Source organism: Bos indicus x Bos taurus, chromosome 20 (genome assembly GCF_003369695.1).
Source record: "Bos indicus x Bos taurus breed Angus x Brahman F1 hybrid chromosome 20, Bos_hybrid_MaternalHap_v2.0, whole genome shotgun sequence".
NCBI classification, from domain to species: Eukaryota; Metazoa; Chordata; class Mammalia; order Artiodactyla; family Bovidae; genus Bos; species Bos indicus x Bos taurus.
The window spans coordinates 18,115,553-18,138,926 of NC_040095.1; the positions used below are offsets into that span (position 1 = coordinate 18,115,553).

General features: G+C 38.9%; 1 protein-coding gene and 1 pseudogene across 2 annotated transcripts in view; one reads left to right on the forward strand and one right to left on the reverse strand.

Moving 5' to 3' along the window:
* NDUFAF2 (NADH:ubiquinone oxidoreductase complex assembly factor 2) overlaps positions 1-23,374 on the reverse strand; it is a 166,661-nt gene that overhangs the window by 69,915 nt on the left and 73,372 nt on the right. For both annotated transcript variants that reach the window (XM_027519935.1, XM_027519934.1), the window contains exon 2: positions 4,495-4,584. In XM_027519935.1, coding sequence (XP_027375736.1) covers positions 4,495-4,584 — 90 coding nt within the window. The remainder of the gene's footprint in view (positions 1-4,494; positions 4,585-23,374) is intronic.
* LOC113878826 lies at positions 12,836-22,438 on the forward strand (annotated as a pseudogene).

A 23,374-nucleotide genomic window follows, 5' to 3' on the forward strand; every position in this document is an offset into this window, starting at 1 on the left:
TTTTTCTCCAGATATGTGCCCAGCAGTGGGATTTCTGGGTCATACTGTATGAACGTCTCACTTTCTATTTACATATATCCTCTGTGTGATCTCATCCTATCTCCTGGCTTTTCAATATCATTTATTTGCTGTCAACTCTCACATTTTATTGCCAGTCCAAACTTTTCCACTAAATTCTTGGCTTGTATACAACTTAATATCTCTACCTGGATATCTAATAGTTATCTCAAGCTTCATTTTCAAAACTGATCTAATTTCTTCTCACAAATTTTCTCCTTCCAGTCTTGCCCCACTCAGGCAACAGCAACTGCACTTTTCCAGGTAAGGTCCAAAAGTTTAAGTCAGCACTGACTGTTCTTCTCTCACTTTCCACATCCAATGTGTCAGCAAATCCCACTGGCTTTACTTTTACAAGAGATCCAGAATGCAACCACTTCTTTCCACTCACACTGTTACTCTGGTCCCTGCCGCAATTAGCTCTTGCCTGAATTATTTCAAGAGCATCCTGTCTCCAAGGTTTATTTAGGCGCCGCCCCCCTCCCCAGCTAGTCTCTCTGCAATGCAGCAGCCAGAGTGATACTGTTAAATGTAATTCAGAGCATATGAGAACTCTTTTCAAACCTTCCACTGCCTTCCAATCTCAGAGTAAAAGCCAGAGTCCTCACAAAAGGACTGCAAGATTGGGCATCCTATTGCTTTTCTAACCTCACCTGCTACCAGCCACACTGGTTTCCACGCTGTTCCTTAAAAACCAGAAAATGCTCCTGCCTCAGGGCTTCAGCCCTGGTTCTCCAGGAATGCTCCTCTGCTACTTATCAGCATGACCAGCTTCTTCCTCTGCCTTTATTCAAAAGCCGTGTTCTCAACAAGGCATTTTTAAAAATTACTTAAAATTGCAAAACCTCCCAAACACTCCCTACTCCCTTTATCAGATTTTTTTTCTGGGGCCAATAACATACCATATAGTTATTTATCTGATTTATTGTTTCCCATTCCAGAATGTAAACTTCATGAATCCAGAGGTCCTCAATAGATGTTTAGTATACAAATAGATGAAAAGGTTGAACCGTTTAATACATATTGTGGCAGAAAATGCAGCTTGTGGGAACCTGTACCCTACTACTAATAATTAAATATAATATTCATTTGGACCTGAAAATACTTTAAATTCATTTGGGGTTGACATTATTTAAGTTTTTTCTCTTTCCTTTTCTGTATAAAGTGTTTTGTGTACATCTTTATATTTTACTTTACTTTTTCATGGCATGGAGTTCTTTTTTTTTTTTTTCATTGAAGAATAATTGCCTTACAGAATTTTGTTGTCTTCTGTCAAACCTCAACATGAATCAGCCATAGGTACACATATATCCCATCCCTTTTGAACCTCCCTCCCATCTTCCTCCCCATCCCACCCCTCTAGGTTGATACAGAGCCCCTGTTTGAGTTTCCTGAGCCATACAGCAAATTCCCATTGGCTATCTATTTTAGATATGGTAATGTAAGTTTCCATGTTACTCTTTCCATACATCTCACCTTCTCCTCCAGTCTCCCCATGTCCATAAGTCTATTCTGTCTGTCTGTTTCTCCACTGCTGCCCTGTAAATAAATTCTTCAGAACCATTTCTCTAGATTCCATATATGTGCATTAGAATACAGTATTTATGTTTCTCTTTCTGACTCACTTCACTCATGGAGTTCTTATTTTTTACACTTACTTGATATGCAACACTATAAAAATAATTTTTGTTTCAGTGCTTAGATGATACATTTATTTTAAGGGTATGACCCACAGGACACTTATGCTGAATTACTAGATCAGGACGGACCCATAAAAGCATCAGAACTTCATTCTGATTTTCTGAAAGTCTCAAACACTCAAAAATAAGTCATTGCCTATTTCTTTATTTCTATAAACATTTTAATCTATACTAATATTGGAAAAAAAAAGATAAAAATAGGTTCATTATAAGAAGGTGGGAGGCATTATCTGAGAATTTCAAATGTAGCTTATAACACTGAAAGTGAAAGTGAAGTCGCTCAGTCGTGTCCGACTCTTTGCGACCCCATGAACTGTAGCCTATCAGGCTCCTCTGTCCATGGGGTTTTCCAAACAAGGGTACTGGAGTGGGTTGCCATTTCCTTCTCCAGGGGATCTTCCCAAACCAGGGACTGAACTCGGATCTCCTGCATTGCAGCCAGATGCTTTACCATCTGAGCCACTCAGGCTTATAACACTGGAAACTAAAATAAGAAAGCTCAATTACTCCTAGAAGTTGCCACTTTATATTCTGTATTTCTTCAAAAAGTCTCTGTTTTTATGTTCTTTTCTCATAGTTCTACTATTTTCATAGTTAATACGGAAAAATAGAAAAGGTATTTCCAGGGACATATTTACACTTACATGCTGACATAAAAATAACTCAATGACTATAGCTACCATGTGTAAGGTAGCTAAACCCACTAGAAAACAAAGGGCTGACTGCTTACAGTGCATAGCTGTATTACCCAGGTGATTTATCTAATCTTTCTAGAACTTAGATTCTCTGTTAAATGGGTAAAACTGCCATGTCTACCTCATAGGATTATAGTGGTAAAGAACCTGCCTGCCAATGCAAGAAACACAGGAGACACAGGTTTGATCCCTGGGTCAGGAAGATTCCCTGGAGCCGGCAATGGCAACCCGCTCCAGTACTCTTGCCTGGAGAATCCCATGGACACAGGAGCCTGGTGGGCTACATACAGTCCATGGGGTCACAGAGAGCTGGACACAACTGAGCAACTGAGCATATATAGTGTGCTATATATATAATGATTTAAAGCAATGGCATAATATGAGGTATACAGGTAAACACTTGACAAATATAAGATATGTAAGATAGGCATGGGGCTTCCCACATGGCTTAGTGGTAAAGAATCTGCCTGCCAATGCAGCAGACAGAGGAGTTGCAGGTTCAATCCCTGAGTAGGGAAGATCCCCTGGAGTAGGAAATGGCAACCCCCTCCAGTATTCTTGCCTGGAAAATTCCATGGATAGAGGAGCCTGAAGGGCTGCAGTTCATGGGGTTGCAAAGAGTCAGACATGACTGAGCAACTGAGCATGATTTGGTGTTTCAGTTAAGTTTCCTTTAGTTGCAAATAACAAGCAAGAGTTTTAAGTATTCAGTATATACTTACTGAGCACTTATTATGTGCCAAACACTAGGTCAAGAACTAGTAAAGAGAAAGGGAAAATTTACAACACAGAACTCAAAGGCAAACTTGCAGCTGAACATCATTCAGAAAGAAGTGGAACTGGGTACTGGAAAGTTGCTGGAAACCTAGGAAACATTCTGTCTTTCTACACACAAGGTTAGGAGCACTGACCTCCTTGCAGTTAAAAATCCACCTATAACTTTGCAGTCAGATTTCCATATCTGCAGTTCTGCATCAGCGGAATAAACCAACCAATGATCATGTAATACCATAGCACGAACTTACTGAAAAAAATCTGAGTCTAAGTGGACCTATTTCAAACCTGTGTTGTTCAAAACAAACAAAATCAAAAACAAAAACAAAACCTGTGCTGTTCGAGGGTTAATTGTACTTCTCTTTCCAGACTGGTTTCCATTTTCTTCTTAGTAGATAAAGAGATTTTTTCCTGTAACAAAGGTTAAGTGGTAGATTGAAGACAGTCCCCCAAAGGCTACCAAGTTCATAAGTTACTATTCCCAGTCATATGGAAAGACTGCTATTATTAGTTCTTTCTTTGACTTTTTACCTTAATTCCAAAGTCCTGACAGGAATTAAGTGTCCATCCTTGTCTAAACACAGGGGCAGCTAATTGCTAAGTTGAACAAATATTCTAAACGGCATTTAAAACAAATATTATCCACAATTTAGAAAAGAGGAGACTAAGTCTGAGAAGTATGAGTTACTTTCCCATGTTCAAGTGGGTTGTTGTTTAGTCACTAAGTTGTACCTGACTCTTTGCGACCACATGGACTGTAGCCCACCCAGCTCCGCTGTCCATGGGATTTTCCAGGCAAGAATACTGGAGCGGGTTGCCATTTCCTTCTCCAGGGTATCTTCCCAACCTAGGAATCAAACCTGTGTCTCCTGCATGGCAGGTAGATTCTTTACCACTGAGCCTCCTGGGAAGATGTTCATGTGGGTAGAGAATGAAACAGAAACAGAATTCAAATCCTGAGGTTGGGCAAGTTTAGGACCAGCGCACAAAAATGAGTGCCTCCTCCAATTCTGCATATATGGAGCTTGGCTCCCTTCACCCTAGTCTGAGCTCTGCTAATGCTTCTCATAGTTCTTCTCACTGTTCCCTTCCTGAAATGTGACATCGTCACAACTTTCAAAGAAATACAAAAGCTTAAAAAAAGTTTCATCAATTCAGACTGTAAAAGTTTTTGCAAACAGAATAAACATAAAATTATGCATGTTATTAATGATTTTATATATAAATAATTTGCCTTCCAGAAGTTATAACTAAAAGCAGAAACTTACCTTCCCATTCTGTTGGGATATCCCCCACTTCATAGTCTATTTCACTTTTATTTGCTGCTTCTACAATTCTTTTCTCTCGAATAGTTTGTCCTGTAAAACAAAAGTGAGTATCACATTTTTAAAAGAACCTATGGCACAGTCAGAACTTTCCTGGTAGCACAGCTGGTAAAGAATCCACCTGCAATGCAGGAGACCCTGTTTTGATTCCTGGGTTGGGAAGATCTCCTGGCCAACGGATAGGCTACCCATTTCAGTATTCCTGGGCTTCCCAGGTGGCTCAGAGGTTAAAGAATCCATTTGCAGTGCGGGAGATCTGGGTTCAGTCCCTGAATTGGGAAGATCCCCTGGAGGAGGGCATGACAACTCACTCCAGTATTCTTGCCTAGAGAATCCCCATGGACCAAGGAGCCTGGAAGACGACACCCCTGGGATCGAAAAGAGCTGGACACTACTCAGCAGCTAAGAGCAAAGCACATGACATAGTTACTACTAAAAGAAGTATTTTCTCTTTAAATATTGCACACTTCCTCCTACGATAAGAGAATTAACAGGAAAAAGAATAGATTTCATTTAGAATTAGGTATATTAGAAAGAGCAGCTTCTAAACTACTTCAGTTCAGTTGCTCAGTCATGTCTGACTCTGCGACCCCACAAACCACAGCACGCCAGGCCTTCCTGTCCATCACCAAATGCCGGAGTTTACACAAACTCATGTCCATTGAGTCTGTGATGCCATCCAACCATCTCATCCTCTGTCGTCCCCTTATCTTTCTGCCCTCAATCTTTCCCAGCATTAGGGTCTTTTCAAATGAGTCAACTCTTCGCATCAGGTGGCCAAAGTATTGGAGTTTCAGCTTCAACATCAGTCCTTCCAATGAACACCCAGGACTGATCTCCTTTAGGATGGACTGGTTGGATCTCCTTGCAGTCCAAGGGACTCTCAAGAGTCTTCTCCAACACCACAGTTCAAAAGCATCAATTCTTCTGCGCTCAGATTTCTTTATAGTTCAACTCCCACATCCATACGTGACTACTGGAAAAACCATAGCCTTGACTAAATGGACCTTTGTTGACAAAGTAATGTCTCTGCTTTTTAATATGCTGTCTAGGTTGGTCATAACTTTCCTTCAAAGAAGTAAGCATCTTTTAATTTCATGGCTGCAATCACCATCTGCAGTGATTCTGAAGTCCCTAAAAATAAAGCCAGCCACTGTTTCCCCATCTATTTGCCATGAAGTGATGGGACCAGATGCCATGATCTTAGTTTTCTGAATGTTGAGCTTTAAGCCAACTTTTTCCCTCTCCTCTTTCACTTTCATCAAGAGGCTTTTTAGTTCCTCTTCACTTTCTGCCATAAGGGTGGTGTCATCTGCATATCTGAGGTTATTGATATTTCTCCCAGCAATCTTGATCCCAGCTTGTGCTTCCTCCAGTCCAGCGTTGCTCAGGATGTTCTCTGCATATAAGTTAAATAAACAGGGTGACAATATACAGCCTTGACGAACTCCTTTTCCTATTTGGATCCAGTCTGTTGTTCCATGTCCAGTTCTAACTGTTGCTTCCTGACCTGCATATAGGTTTCTCAAGAGGCAGGTCAGGTGGTCTGGTATTCCCATCTCTTTCAGAATTTTCCATAGTTTATTGTGATCCACACAGTCAAAGGCTTTGGCATAGTCAATAAAGCAGAAATAGATGTTTTTCTGGAACTCTCTTGCTTTTTCTATGATCCAGCGGATGTTGGCAGTTTGATCTCTGTTTCCTCTGCCTTTTCTAAAACCAGCTTGAACATCAGGAAGTTCACGGTTCACATATTGCTGAAGCCTGGCTTGGAAAATTTTGAGCATTACTTTACTAGCGTGTGAGATGAGTGCAACTGTGTGGTAGTTTGAGCACTCTTTGGCATTGCCTTTCCTTGGGATTGGAATGAAAACTGACCTTTTCCAGTCCTGTGGCCGCGGGTGAGTTTTCCAAATTTGCTGGCATATTGAGTGCAGCACTTCCACAGCATCATCTTTCAGGATTTCAAATAGCTCAACCGGAATCCCATCACCTCCACTAGCTTTGTTCGTAGTGATGCTTTCTAAGGCCCACTTGACTTCACATTCCAGGATGTCTGGCTCTAAGTGAGTGATCACACCATCGTGATTATCTGGGTCGTGAAGATCTTTTTTGTACAGTTCTTCTGTGTATTCTTGCCACCTCTTCTTAATATCTTCTGCTTCTGTTAGGCCATACCATTTCTGTCCTTTACTGAGCCCATCTTTGCATGAAATGTTCCCTTGGTATCTCTAATTTTCTTGAAGAGATCTCTAGTCTTTCCTATTCTATTGTTTTCCTCTATTTCTTTGCATTGATCACTGAGGAAGGCTTTCTTATCTCTCCTTGCTATTCTTTGGAACTCTGCATTCAAATGGGCATATCTTTCCTTTTCTCCTTTGCTTTTTCTTCTCTTCTTTTCACAGCTATTTGTAAGGCCTCCTCAGACAGCCATTTTGCTTTTTTGCATTTCTTCTTCTTGGGGACAGTCTTTCTCCTTGTCTCCTGTACAAGGTTACTATTACTACTGTCACTAAAACTACTTGAGAAATTTTAAATTTCCTATCATTGTATGAAAAAGTAATTTTGGCAGAATAAGTCTAGGTTCTGTGTAGAGAAAAAGAGAAACCAATTAATTTGTAGGCCAATTAAAAATTTTTTTTATTAACAACAAAGTATTTAACTCTTTCACACCCTGCAAGTATACATAGGAGAGATGCCAGAGGCTGCTGCTACTGCCTAAGGGAATCAACATTTTTGGCCCCACTATGGAAAATAATAGGGGGTTCCTTAAAAAACTAAAAACAGAGATATCAAATTATCCAGCAATCCCACTCCTGGGCACGTATCTGGAAAAGATGAAAATTCTAATTTGAAAAGATCAATGTACCCCAGTGTTCACAGCACACTATTTACAATAGCCCATCTATGGAAGCAACATAGGTGTCTACCAGAAGATGAATGGATAAAGGAGATGTAGCGTGGCATACACTACACTGTGGAATATTACTTGGCCATAAAAAGAAAGAAATATTGCCATCTGAAGCAACCTGGAAGGACCTAAAGATTATCATACTAAATTAAGTCACAGAAAGACAAATATTATATATTACTTATATGTAAAATCTAAAAATACAAATGAACTTATTTTCAAAACATAAAGACTCAAAGACATAGAAAATAAACTTATGGTGACCAAAGGGGAAAGGCAGGAAAGTGAGGAATTAATTAGGCATATGGGATTAATAGGAATAAACTGCTATACAAGGATTTACTGTATAGCACAGGGAACAATATTCAATATCTTATGATAACCTATAATGGAAAACAATCTGAAAAGTATGTGTGTGTGTGTGTATATATATATATGTCTCTGTGTGTATTTATATATATGTGCGTGTGTATGTGTATATATATATATCTGAATCATTTTGCTATATACTTGAAACTAACACAATATTGTAAAACTATATGTCAATAAACAAAAAGTCCTGATTATATCCTTTTGAAGCAACTTTATCAAAATGATGGTTTCAAAACACATTTCTTTGTCATTGAAACTTTAATCCTGAAGAAACCAGGTAATTTTCTATGTCCCAACAGTTAACAAGTGTGCCTATTTCAGGCAATGCAAGTTAAAAGAGAGAAGACACTGGTACATAATGGTGAGGGGAGGAGTATGGCTTAACAATGATCAAACCAGTCAGGGAGAGAAATCTGGGCCTTGCAAAATACTACTTTCTCTTCCCACTTCTAGGCCAACCTTACACTAATCCAAACAGACTAGGTGACATAATTCAAGAAGCTGACTTTGTTCCCTGCAAATCTCTCTCCTATATGACATGAAATTCTACCAATTAAAAAAATTCCTTTGGGACTTTCCCTGCTGGTCCAGTGGCTAAGGCTCCACGCTCCCAATGCAGGGGGCATATGTTCCATCCCTTATCCAGGAACTAAGATCCCACATCCCAAAAGGAGCATCCCCCCCAAAAATTGTTTTTTCAATTATAGACAAGGAAACTTCTAGGAATGACTGTGCAGGAGATAGGGAACTACAAAAGGGAAGCCTAAGATTACTGAGCAGCTAATTTTATTTCCTCTGCCTTAGTAATAGTAGGATTTTATAGAAAAGCCATTAATGACTAAAAACTCTGAGATGAGGTCAAGGAATCTCTGCATTTTATTACGGACTCATTTAATCAGGCTGATTTAATCCTGGGGTTCTCCAAGAGGGGTTCCCTTTTGCTTATCTTATCTTATCTAATAAATACACAGTAGGACAAGGAATCAGTAGTAAAGCTCCCAGGCTATAGGGATAAAAACTAGGGTAAAAGGGGCCTACAACAATGACAGCTGCATTACTCTCATAGCAGAAGCTCAACATATATACATACATTTTTACTAAAATGCTACTTATATCCACATATATAAACACATCATAATAACAAGAGTTACCATAAATTTAGCATAGACTACATTTACTGAAGTATGTTTACATGACAATTTTCAAAACGTTTGAGAGTCAAAATATCTGTGCCTTCATATAGTCCCTAACTTAATACTAAGATGTAAGTATGTCTTTTTAGCAATAACAAGTACAGAAAATTATCATCTAAAATACAAAACGCTAACAGATGGGCTTCTGAAAGTTCATGTGGGTTCTATAAGGTTTTAAGTGTATGTCAATAAAATTGAGGAGTGAATGGAGAGGTCTACCATTCACAGCAGCACCAGTAAGTGCATACATGTGTATATCTATACATTTCCTACCCTCGAGTTTATAAACCTCATTTAACCTATCTTAAGAATTTTAAAATCAAAAGTCCTATCTATTGGTGTGTATATGGAAAGACAAGAGTAATTCATGAATTAGTCGCTGATAATAGATGACATCAAAGGTTTATGAAATACACACCTTCAACAATACAAAATAAGGCCTTTAATTTATTGCATAAACTCTTAGTAACTAGATATGGGTTTTCCCCCTCAAATAAACTGTTTTAAGACTATTCTATTCTTTAGAATAAACGCTACTTGTACAACTATGAACTGGGAATAAAACTTATGCTTTGTACTTAGTAAGAAATTATGCACAAATTGAACACTTACTCATTCTAATATGTTTTCATACAAGAGTTATAAAGACAATCCTACATATCGTAGTAAAAAAAAAATTCCATCTAGTAAATGGAGTAAATATAAGTACTTACTCAAGTGTCCAATTTTATGGTCTAATTTACATTTAAAAATTAACTTAATAACAAAGACATTAAATCTAATGTATGTATAGGTTTAATAAGGCCTAATACAACAATAAAACAATCAACAGTGGTATACTCCATGAATATTAAGTAAAACAATATAATTAATACTATATTTTACTTAATATTAAAAAATACTAAATTAAAATAGTCAAAAGTCTGAATTTAGGTAGATCAATAATGGTCAATGGTATATGGATTTAAAGTCTGTGTAAGTAATAGTGTTGTGCTAAGCTGCTTCAGTTGTGTCTGACTCTTTGTGACCCTATGGCCTGTAGCCCACCTGGTTCCTCTATTCATGGGATTCTCCAGGCAAGAACACTGGAGTGGGTTGCCATGCTCTCCTCTAGGTGATCTTCCCGACCCAGGGACTGAACTTGCATCTCTTAATAGGCAGGTTCTTTATCATTAGCGCAACCTGGGAAGCCCAAAGTATTGTTTCCCAAACTTAAAACTTTGTTTTAAAAAATATGGAATCCATTTAGTTAAAAGAAGAAAAAAGACACGATTCTTTGGTATCAGGTAGATGATGGGTTTAGGTAAAAGATTTCATCTGTTCTACTGGATTTCTGGCACAGAGTATAAGGACCCTGGACACAGACAAGGGAAAGAAGAGCTCGAGTAGAGAGCCCTAAACTTCACTCATGCAAATGCCCGCTTTGCAATTTTGGTCACACTTTGTGGTATTAATTCCCTAATATTTTTCTTTAATTTTGACTTGCTTTATTCTTCAATACTCACTTTTACTTTACCCTACCTTCCCCTCAAAAAACCCAGAAAATCACTGACTTAATATACTAGTTGTATTGTGTTCAAACATACATAAAATAGATAAATATCTTTAAAATGTAATGGGTTATCTTTGTACCTCCTGAAGTCACCTTGAACACTAGTCTGGAGAGACAGGCCCAGGGGCACGTATGTTGATACAGGGCATAGGAATCAACATACCAGTAAGAAATTAGTATGGATAGGACATGGCCAATGAACACTGAAGCACTGTCTGGATTGTGTTTACTCTTCACTGCAAAAAACCCTATGTTATGTACAATCTTAGGTTAGGTTTGAAAGAAGGCGGCAAAGATCTTAGAAGTAGTAAGGGAGTGGTACTTGTCTGAGTATATACTTTTGAATAAGTTTGAAAACATGCTTATGTTCTATATATTCAAAAAATTAAATAAACATAGATGTGAAAGGAAAATAAAGGAAATGAAAGCGAGCTGAAACAAATAAACCCAACTTTATTTCAGACTAAAAACACAACTACACTGAATGGGGACAGAAAAGAAAGAACTATAGCAGGTAACTTATGAACATGGCATTTGTATATGTACCCTAAGTCTTGGGCAGGAAAAGACCTGCAGATACATCCTGAACTGTTCATAGTATCTTTGTTTTCTGTAGTGGTATGGGTAAGGCAATTCTGAAACTACTTTAGATACGTGAGTCAGCAAATGTGTATATGTATTAATGTTACTGGAAGCCAGGGTTCTCATTGTGGAAGGATATATAGACATGCAATGGGGAAAGGCAAAAAAGACCAGGGGTCAGATTGAAACTAGAGATACTGGCTATGATAAATAAGATAGACATGTATTTGTACACAGATATATGTATTTTCACATATACATGTACACACTTTTCTGGTTCTATTTGCAGAAAGAGCCTAGAAGCAAAGGCCTTAGTAGCAAGAAGGATTCCTAATTCTCAAATCTTGGTCTCTATGCCATCATCCATCAAAAGAAATCAGGATTCCTCAGAAAAACGGTTGATTTCAGGCCTAGGGCAGGGTGGATTCAAGGGGAGCCTAGAACATCTTGCTATGCCAAAAAAACAAGAGTTTTAAAAAAAAACAATGATGATAATAGGGGCCTGTTACAAGGACTTAAGAGCCAGCTTGAAGGTGCAGACACTGGCTAAATCTTGGATAATCTGAGCACCAAAATAATCCAGGGATTACAGTCCAGCAATTGTCAAAGTGTGAAAGGGAGATCTGCAGAGTGCCTATGACCCTTTTAGGGTGTTTCTGAGGCTTTTAATAATGCTAAGATGTTATTTTCCTCTTTTAATTTTTTCATGAATATACAATGGAGTTTTCCAGAGGTTACATGATATGTGATATAGTAACACACTGAATGAGGAAACAGATATGAAAAATCCACCTGTCTTTTATTAAGTCACACATTAGGAGGATTTGCATATAAAACAAAGCAATGCTACTCTTTTCTCTAAATGTTTCTGTTTTGGAAAGTATAGTTATTTCTGATCAAAATATATTCTTTCCATAAATATGTAATGGATTTATTAGAGTTATTTTTAATGAATTATTAAATACTTTAAAAATTCCATTTTAGTTTCAATACAATAAATATTAAATACATACCTTACAAACAAAGCTCTTTCAATAATTATTAGGAGTTTAAAGGGATTCTGAGACCAAAATCCATAAGAACTATATAGCACTGAAAAGAAATGGAATCCACAAAGCCAAACCACTAAAAATATAGATAAACAGATGAATAAGTAAATAGAGATTAAAAGACTCTTTCTTACCACAGTGCTAAACAGGATATGTGTAGTAACTGTAAGAGCTGGAAAATCATCATTTTGTAACCATCCTGATAAACACTGGTTCTGGTCAGAATCATTAAGAGGAGAGGATTCTGTCTTTTTTTTTATTTGGATGTAATTTCCCTTTCCTCTACATTTAGGGTGTCCCTACACATTGGAAAACTAAATCAAACTTACTTGGTTAGAAATTTATAAGATTTCTAATTTGTACTGCTATCCTAGGGTCTCAGTGACCCTACTGATGAGTAAGACCCTTGACAGGTACCAGTCTGAGGCAGGTGACACCAATGGCCCAGAAGAATGAAACGGCAGACTTACACGTTTCTCCTTACTTGGGCCACTGCTTCTTTCCTAATCCATCCACACAGGCTAGGAAAAATATTTAAGCAGACTTTAAATGTTGAAGCATCACAACTCACAAAATATCTACCACAGTGGAGAATAAACTTTCTTCCATGAATACCAAATCAAAGATGGAGGCCTATGTTGGTTGTGGCCCACGAGCACATGCAATCCTGGTGAAGGTTTTCAACCAGCTGTCTACTTCCAGCCCAATATTTCCCGCTGGTGGAGCACCGCGAGGAGAATGAATGGAATTCAGGGGCGACTTTGAGGTGGAAAGAGAGATTGGGCTGAGTAAAGTGACACATCTCTGGGATAGCTATGCCCTTGAAAACAAGCAAGATTCAGGCCTTTGATGCCTGACAGGAGCCCCTGGCTTGGAGGAATGGTAATGAAGTAGGCAGGATGGCCAAGGAAGATCTTTGCTGCCTGACTGATGTCTGGTCCTTTACCCCAGTGGCAGAGATCAGTGCAAACCAGGTAATAATTCTAAATCAGTCTGTGTGGTGATGTATAGAAGATTGAATTTTGCATACGAAAGGAGGCTTAGAAGTGTCAATGCATAATATATGAAAGTGTGGGCTATTGAAAGCCAAGACCCATACTATATATGTTAGATTTGGATACTTAAAACCTTGTTATTCTGAACTCTTGTACATTTTTTAAAAAACATCAATTAAGAGTACCAAATAAGAATCCTTACACTGAAAGTCATTTTCCAATTTGACTTACAGCGTAATTTGACTGAAGTTACTCAGAGATAACTTTTTTTTACTATGAATCTGCTACGTACCAGGCAATGTTTATGTGCCCTTGATATATCATCCGTTATCCTTAAAATAATCTTTTACAGATGATGAAAATGAGACATAAGGTGATTAGCTTATCCAAATACACACAACTAATTAAAGTTGTAGAGCCAGTATTTGCCCCTAAGCTTTTTTTGGAATCCTAACAGTAAGCATTTTCCATTTAACACTTTAAAATTAGCATTTACAAAGTCTGCACATAATATCATTATAGATATACAATTAAAAACTAACATTTTATTCATAACTATCATAAGCTATTATTTTCCCATAGTGATCAAATGAGGCATTCCTGCTTGAAAATGAGATGACTGTATAATTTGACATATTCTACATATATTTGTGAGCACTGAAGACTATCTCAGCAGGTCTCAGCAGGTAATACTTCTTTAAAAGTAATTAAAGAGGCCTTCCAGATAAGCTTTCAGAATTTTTAAGACTGCCAACTAGTTCAATGGATTACCTAAAATCTTATTAGCTTCCCCATTCTTACAGGTTTCCCATAAGGAATCTCAGCTTCTTCTATCTTAGAAAATCCGAAATTATATCAAAATGCTTGGTTATTCTAAAATGCCTTATACAATATGGTTTAACTTTTCAGAATCCAAAAGTGAAAGGTCTTAAACTATACCCAGAAAAACAGTGGAAAAATCGCAAGGGATCTACTTCCTTTATTACCATAAACATTTTGTGGCAAGTTTATAGCACAACAATATTCTTTTGTTTAAATCTGACTTCATAAATTTTTCAAAGGCCATAAATAACATTTGTAAAATTTAGGTCTTAAAGTACACAGGAAGAACATCAAAATTTAAGACAAGAAAAGATGAACCTACTGCGAATTTGTGTCTATGCTTTTTCACATGGACAATAAACTCTTATTTACTGTCTTTTTTTAGAGTTCCATAGTAATATTATATGCAGAGTACATCATGCAAAATGCCAGGCTGGGTGAATCACAAGCTGGGGTTGCTGGGAGAAATATCAACAATCTCAGATATGCAGATGACATCACTCTAATGGCAGAAAGTGAAGAGGAACTAAAGAGCGTCTTGATTAGGGTGAAAGAGGAGAGAGAAAAAGCTGGCTTGAAACTCAACATTAAAAAAAGGATGATCATGGCATTGGGTCCTATCACTTCATGGCAAATAGAAGGGGAAAAAGTGGAAGCAGTGACAGATTTTATTTTCTTGGGCTTTAAAACCACTGCCGATGGTGACTGCAGCCATGAAACTTAAAGATGCTTGCTCCCTGGAAAGAAAGCTATGACAAACCTAGATATTAAAAATCAGATATATCACTTTGCTCACACAGTCAAAGCTACAGTTTTTCCAGTAGTCATGTCATGTACAGGTGTGAGAGTTGGACCATAAAGAAGGCTGAGCGCTGAAGAATTGATAGTTTTGAATTGTGGTGCTGGAGAAGACTCTTGAGAGTCCCCTGGACAGCAAGGAGACCAAACCAGTCAACCCTAAAGGAAATCAACCCTGAATATTCACTAGAAGGACTGATGCTGAAGTTGAAACTCCAGTACTTTGGCCACCTGATGCGAAGAGCTGACTCACTGGAAAAGACTCTGATGCTGGTAAAGAAAGAGGGCAGGAGGAGAAGGGGATGACAGAGGATGAGATGGTTGGATGGCATCACCAAATCGATGGACATGGGTTTGGGTGAACCTTGGGAGTTGGTGAGGGACAGGCAGGCCTGGCGTGCTGCAGTTCATGGGGTTGCAAAGAGTCAGACACGACTGAGTGACTGAAGTGACTGACTGACCAGGAGACAGTGAAGGACGGAGGAACCTGGCATGCTGCAGTCCATGGGGTCACAAAGATCGTACATGACTAAGCGACTGAACAACCAACAACAGTAATATTATAAGCAAATAAAACTTGAAAATTCTCAAAATGCTATTCAAACAATAAGGTGGTTTAGTCGCTAAGTCATGTCCAACTCTTGTGACCCCATGGACTATAGACTACCAGACTCCTCTGTCCATGGGATTCTCCACGCAAGAACACTCAAGTGGGTTGCCATTTCCTTCTCCAGGGGATCATCTTGACCTAGGAATCGAACCCTGGTCTCTTGAACTGCAGGCAGATTCTTTACCGACTGAGCTACAAGGGAAGTCCCTATATATTGAAGAATCTATTACAATAATCTAAAAAGATTCAAAGTCAAAAGTTCAGTAGGTTTTCGGATTCTAGTCCCAAGTCAGGCACATACATCTTAGAAATGTCCAGTATTTTACTTCATTTATGTCCTTTCCATTACTGCGGAAATCAAACATTGAAAATAGCTATGTTTAAAAAAAAAAAATAGACACCTGAATGTTCTGTATAAAATCACCTAGTTTCCAAACTGCAAGGAATTTTTTATGCTCAGAAAAAGTGCAGCTGTAATTACACTTGTCCCTCACCCCCAAAAGAATTAATCATTAAAAAGAAAAATTCAAATGATGGATTCATACTATTTATGAACATACATAATAATGTGTTCACTTTGAAGAGCTGAAAGAGAAGCAGCCTTCTGGTTTTGATTGATGTTTAGGAAATCAGTATCTTGAAGTACTTTATTCATCTAATATATTCTACAGTTCTTTGTAAAGCTAAATTATATTCAATGTATAAAGTATATTTATGTTGAGAATTTGAACATTTGAAGAAATAACACAAAAAACTAACATTTGATGATTCTGCTATATAACTATGTCTGAATTATGACAGATGAGTTAAATGTCTTAAATACACATAAAAAGAGAAGGAAAATAAAGGAGGGTATAAAAATTTTTTTAGCCAAATTAAACAGGCTTTAAGACATATTATACAGAAATTTCAGGTTTTAAAAAGACTATTCTTACAATGAGGAAATTTATGATTGACTGAAAATTATTTTTTTTCATTTTGAAGTGAAAGTTGTTAGCTAAAACAAACAAATTCCAATCTGGTACATCCTTAATATAAAAAGGAATAGTATTTTCTCCTCTCAAAATTAGCAAACACTCATAGTGTTGTAAAACAAATATAATCAAAGCATTTGATTTCCATTTGAATACTTGGGGCTGTCAATAGCGAGGTAAAGAGAAAAGCTGAAGGAATTTATTTTTTAAAGTGGCAAATATTATTAAAATTTAGAGAATTATTAAACTAAGCTATACCACTTGCAAACCTTGGGACTACCTCAAATTTTATTTTCAGATTTGAAAAGTAGATGACATGGCTGATCATTTGATTACTTTCTAGACCCAAACAGTTTCACAGAAATCAAAGTTCTTGGCCATTTCTCAAAGATTATAAAAGCATCAAGGACTGCACTGTTAGCTACCATGACTAATTCACAAAACAGATGACAATTTTAAATATGGATAATTTAGTGAAAATAGAGTGTATTTTGTGATGCATTAGTCTTAATTTTAAAATATATATATATATTTAGTTTTTAGTCCATGAAATTACTAATATTCTTCATTCATCTATTTAGTTTGGTTAACATTAGGCACTACTTATGAATGAACAGAAATCTATTCTGATATAGAAAGAGACCACATATACTTATCTAATGAAACATGATACATTCATGATACATACATCTATTTAACAGGAACTATACTAGTATTTGTGAACCAGATTTCTAAGTATAAAAACTGGGCTCAGTTGGTAAGAGACTGAGGTGTCAGTAATTTTCAAACTCTTGTTTTTAAAAATACCTTCTTTAGTAGATGAATTTATGAAACTGTTCAAAGCAGAGCTTCTCTGGTTGAGGCAGACAGGGGTCCAAAGTACAATTTACCTTTTCTCTCCTCCCCTTCCCTGGAGACAACCTCCTTACATTCTTAGAGTCCCAAGAAGCATTGTGCAATTCACTAATGCAGACCGTGTACTGCACTTCTGAAACTGCAAAATCCACCCATGAACATATATTCATTCTCCAGACAAAATCAAGATCTTGTGAATAGCAGAAAGACCATATTGCTTCTCTTCCTACCCAATCTTTCACGTAGTTAATCCTGTGATCTGTCACAAACTCCTGAGTGATCCATGTAATACAATGCAGGATTGTTCCTTAAATTTCATACCCTAAGGAGTGGTGGTAAGTGTAGTCACTAAATCATGTCCAACTCTTGCAACCTCATGGACTGTAGCCCACCAGACTCCCCTGTCCACGGGATTTTCCAGGCAAGAATACTGAAGTGGGTTGCCATTTTCTTCTCCAGGGGATCTTCCCAATCCAGGGATTAAACCCAGGTCTCCTGCATTGCAGGCAGATTCTTTCCTGACTGAGCTACCAGGGAAGCCCTAAGGAGATACAGGCCTACTTCAGTTGCGGAGTACTTTAAGACGGGTGTCTCCAAATTACTGTGCACAAGAATGTGGGGACTGTCTCTAGTCAAGAGTATACTGGTAATGCACGTCAGGATATTACCTGCAAAAGAATCAAATAACTGGACTTAAAATTTCTTTTTTAGTAGTAATAAATGATAAAGCTTAACACTTTTTTCCTAAGCCTTGCTACTTCTTTATAAGCTTCCAGAGTCCAGAGACAATATAATTTAGCAACATATCAATAACATTTTGCTAAAGTGGTTTTATTCATCAGTATTATCTGATTCATTCAGAAGAGCAGAATCATATTTATTGAGCAACACTTATGTGCATAGTACTTAGCTGACACTTACTTCCCACATCCTCCTTGCCCTCTGGGCCGAGAGCAACTTAACTACTGTATGACAATAGCACCACCTATTGGTTGGCAAAGGGCTCATAACAATCCAAAGCCCACCTGCTTCCTTGCCCTTCAGAACGACTAAAGCATAATTTGGGCTCTTCTTTTATTCCACCTTTTATTACTAAACCCACTTGAAAAAAATTTCAGCTGAGTCAAACCTACTTGAAAAAGTTTTTATATATACATAAGTAAGTGTAAGTAAGTGTTAGTTGCTCAGTCGTGCCTGACTCTTTGTGACCCCATGGACTGCAGCCCACCAGTCTCCTCTGTCCATGAGATTTTCCAGGCAAGGATACTGGAGTGGGTTGCCATTTTCTTCTCCAGGGGATCTTCCCAACCCAGGAATCAAACCTGGGGGTCTCCTGCACTGCAGGCAGATTCTTAACCAACTGAGCTACAAGGGAAGCCACCTCATGCAAAGAGTGGACTCACTGGAAAAGACCCTGATGCTGGGAGGGATTGGGGGCAGGAGGAGAAGGGGACGACAGAGGATGAGATGGCTGGATGGCATCACTGACTTGATGGACGTGAGTCTGAGTGAACTCAGGAGATGGTGATGGACAGGGAGGCCTGGTGTGCTGCAATTCATGGGGTCGCAAAGAGTCGGACACGACTGAGCGACTGATCTGATCTGATCTGATACACACACACACACACACACACACACACACACATTCTTTTCTTCTCCTTCATCTCTCCTTTTAGAAAACTGTAGAGTTCCCTGGTGGCTCAGATGGTAAAGAATCTGCCTGGAATTGGGGTTTGATTCCTGGGTCAGGAAGATCCCCTGGAGAAGAAAATGGCAACCCACTGAAGTATTCTTGCCTGGAGAATTCCATGGACAGAGTAGCCTGATGGGCTATACTCCATGGGGTCACAAAAAATCAGACAGGACTGAGCAACTAATATTTCACGGCCTTCATTCAGAGTTATTGCAACTCTCTTTAATTCCATTGCTAACCAATATGTGTTTTTGCTGCTGCTGCTAAGTTGCTTCAGTTGTATCCGACTCTGTGCAACCCCACAGACGGCAGCCCACCAGGCTCCTCCGTCCATGGGATTTTCCAGGCAAGAGTACTGGAGTGGGTTGCCATTGCCTTCTCTGGTGTTTTTGCTAACATGCAGCAATTCAGATGAATTGAGGGTTAAAAGGGATTTGAGAATTATTCTGGAAACCGAACTGCCATTTATAACACAATTACTATTGAAAAATGTGTTCAATTTAAGCAAGCTGCTTATGTGGACCTTTTGGAATTCAAGTAGGTTGGGAACTTGCTTTAGAACAAAAATATAAAAGCATTAAGACCTCACTGTGGTTTCCAAGGCAAATGCAGGAATAGAATTCTGATACAAAACTATATTGTATATACCTTCCCCCTTTTTAGAGTTGATGAACATCTGCCTTGTCCTGTGGAATCTGAATCTTTCAGTACACACACTGGAATGCTCAAAAAAATGATGGAGATATATTGCTACTCTGCAGTGGCTCATTAAAATTACACCAATGATATTAGATAATATTAGATCTCATTATTTTAACTTCATCTCTATGATGAAAATTACCAGGATTACATCTATTACTCTAACCACTTCAGTTCAGTCCCTCATTCACGTCTGACTCTTTGCGACCCCAAGGACTGCAGCACGCCAGGCCTCCCTGTCTAACTAACCACTTAATGAGCACCAACCATGAACTGATGTCCTTACACTTCTGTTACACAGAGCTTTGTGTCTTTCTGTAATACATCCTTAGTATCTAGCCCCTGAAGTTGTCCTGTCTTCATAAGTTCTCATATGTGGGAATACCATGTTGAAGCGGGGAAATAAGACACCCCAAGCTAAGCGATCAATATGAAGCAACTTTTTTAAATGTAATTGATTTGCTTTGGGGTTTTTCTTGGCTTCAGGGCACAGCATGAGGATCTTAGTTCCTCAACCAGGAATCAAATCCATGCCCCTTGCAGTGGAAGTATGGAGTCTTAACCAACTGGACCACTAGTGAAGTACCAATAGGAGGTCATTTTTGTTTTGGTACCAGTCAAGTAGCAAAGGTTTTGTCCCTTGGCCTTTCCCCTGTACTTTAGTTCTAGCCTGATAACCTGATTTGAATCCGATTTGTTACCGGAAAGGGAATGTTATATGCCTCTGCTCCATATACATTGTACTTGTAACCGCTCTCACCTGTCTGGACAGAAACTTGTCTATGGCTTAAGGATGATGTCAAGTGCCTGAGTTGCCAAGCCCTCTCTAGCCTTGTAAATCTCCTGTCTAGGACTAACTCATCAGGACTTGGAAACCTATGGTCTGGTCTGTTGATTCATCAGTCGTTATGACATCTGGGCTTCCCAGGGGGCTCAGTGGTAAAGAATCTGCCTGCCAATGCAGGAGACACAGGTAACTCATGTTCAATTACTGGGTCAGGAAGATCCCCTGGAATAGAAAATGGCCAGCCACTCCAGTACTTTTGCCCGGGACAGAGGAGCCCGGGGGCTACGGTCCAAGCTGTCACAAAGAGTCAGACGTGACTGAGCATGAGCACTCCTCTTCCCTCCTATGACATCCACCTGTCCTGAGCCTCAGTCGCTTCTCCCTTAAAATCTCTCAAGTCTTTGGATTGTACTATTGCTTTACTCACTTCCTCATTTAAAAACTTCAATTGTTTTCATAACATTAATATGAATATACTTAACATTGTATTTTTCTTGTTAAATTGGTCAATAGTATGTTTTAAAATTATTTTAAGACAATTTCAATTGATTTTACTACTGCTCGCCATCCATGATGCAAACTTTCAACAAAATACATAAATACTTATTAATGTTCCTCTAATTTAATCTTTTTATATCATTATTACACCCCCAACCCCCACCCAGGCCCTTCTTGTTTCATGTCTATATTAATAGAAAAACCTCCCTAATCATACTATATTTCTTTCTTACATAACCATCCTGGGTAGACATTCAGGTAAGTCAGTCATTTAAGGATCCGTGCTGATGGCTATTCAGCCACTGTCAACATATGACTTTCAAGGTTTCCTGAGCACTGCCATTTCACTCAGCTAAAAAGAAGAGAGGGCCCTGAGAAACATATATGCAGAGTTTTATTGGCTAGGTCAGGAAGTGACTCACATTACTTCCACTCACAGTGAACTAGAAAAAAACAGTGAACATAAAAAACTAGCTACACCTAATTTTAAAAGATGCTGGTAAATGTAGTCTAGCTGTGTGTTCAGGAAGGAGAAAATGGATTTTAGTGGAGAGTAGTGGTCTGAAGTGACTTAGTAGCAGCAGCAGCAGCAGTGGTCTCTACAAATATATTCCTGGATAAAGCCAAATCAACAAAGAAACTGAGATGTGGAGGTCAGAGTGGAAGCAGGTGTGAGTGGGTCCAGCCAAAGGAGACACGGCTACCAAAGAGTCTATTGGCAAGTTTGGCCTGGCCTTGGCCATTGCAGGAGGTGTGGTGAACTCTGCCTTGTATAATATGGATGCTGGGCACAGAGCTGTCATCTTTGATAGGTTCGGTGGAGTGCAGGACATTGTCATAGGAGAAGGGACTCACTTCCTCATCCCTTGGGTACAGAAACCAATTATCTTTGACTGCTGCTCTCAACCATGTAATGTGCCAGTAAACACTGGTAGCAAAGATTTACAGAATGTCATCACCACCATATGCATCCTCTTCTGGCCGGTGGCTAGCCAGCTTCCTCGCATCTTCCCCAGCATTGGAGAGGACTAGGATGAGAGTGTGCTGCCAGTCCATCACTACAGAGATCCTCCAGTCCGTGGTGGCTCGGCTGGAGAACTGATCACCCAGAGAGAGCTGGCCCCCAGACAGGTGAGCGATGACCTCACAGAGCAAGCAGTGACCTTTGGGCTCATCCTGGATGACCTATCCTTGACCTTTGGGAAGTTCACACAGAGGTGGAAGCCAAACAGGTGGCTCAGCAGGAAGCAGAGAGGGCCAGATTTGTGGAGGAAAAGGCTGAGCAGCAAAAGAAGGAAGCCATCATCTCCGTGGAGGGCGACTTAAAGCAAGCGGAGCTGATAGCCAACTCGCACGCAACCACCACTGCCATCGCAGGCGGTGATCCAGCTGCGCAAGCGGGAGGCCGCGGAGGACATCGCATAGGAGCTGCCGCGCTCGCGGAACATCACCTACCTGCCCTGCGGGCAGTCGGTGCTCCTCCCGCTGCCCCCCTGAGGCCCACACCTCCTGGGCCGTCTGGATCACAGCCCCGAAGATGTTTAGCATCACCTTCCTATTCGAATTTAGACTTTTGCCATGATCTCGAAACAAGATTGTATATTCCATAATAATGTTCTCTGTGTTAAAGTTTGGCTTAAATTATACTACTATATCTCACACCTATTAAGTATCTACTATTAAAAAAAAGAAAATAACAAGTGTCAGCAAGGGTGTGGACACAACGGAACCCTTGTGCACTGCTGGTGGGAATGTAAATCTGTACAGCTGCTATGGAAAAGTGTACGGTGCTCCTCAAAAAAGTTAAAAATTGAATTATCATGTGATCCAGAATTTTACTTCTGGGCATATAAGCAAAAGAACTGAAAGCAGAGTCTTGAAGAGATATGTGTACACCCATGCTCACAGCAGTACCACTTACAACAGACAAAAGATGGAGACAACCCAAGAGCCCATTGACAGATTAACAAATAAGCAACATTTGTGGCATATAGATACGATTCAATATTATTCAGCCTTAAAAAGGAAGGAAATTGTGACAAATGCTACAACACGGAAGGACCTTGATGACATTATGCTAAGTGAAATAAACCAGTCACAAAAAGACAAACACTGTATGATTCTACTTATATGAGGTGCCTACTTTCTTCTGTGTTCACAGAAATAGAAAACAGAATGGTGGTTGACGGGAACAAATGGGGAAGGAAAGTTGTTGTTTATGGGTATAGAGTTTCAGGTTTTCAAGATGAAGAGTTTTAGAGATTGGATGTAAAACAATGTGAATGTGCTTAACACTACTAAGTTGTGCACTTAAAACTGGCTAAGATAGAAAATTTTATGTTATTTGTGTTTTACCATAATTGCATACATATATGTATGTGTACATGCATGTACGTGCAAGCACATGTATATAAAATTTACAGATTATGTAGC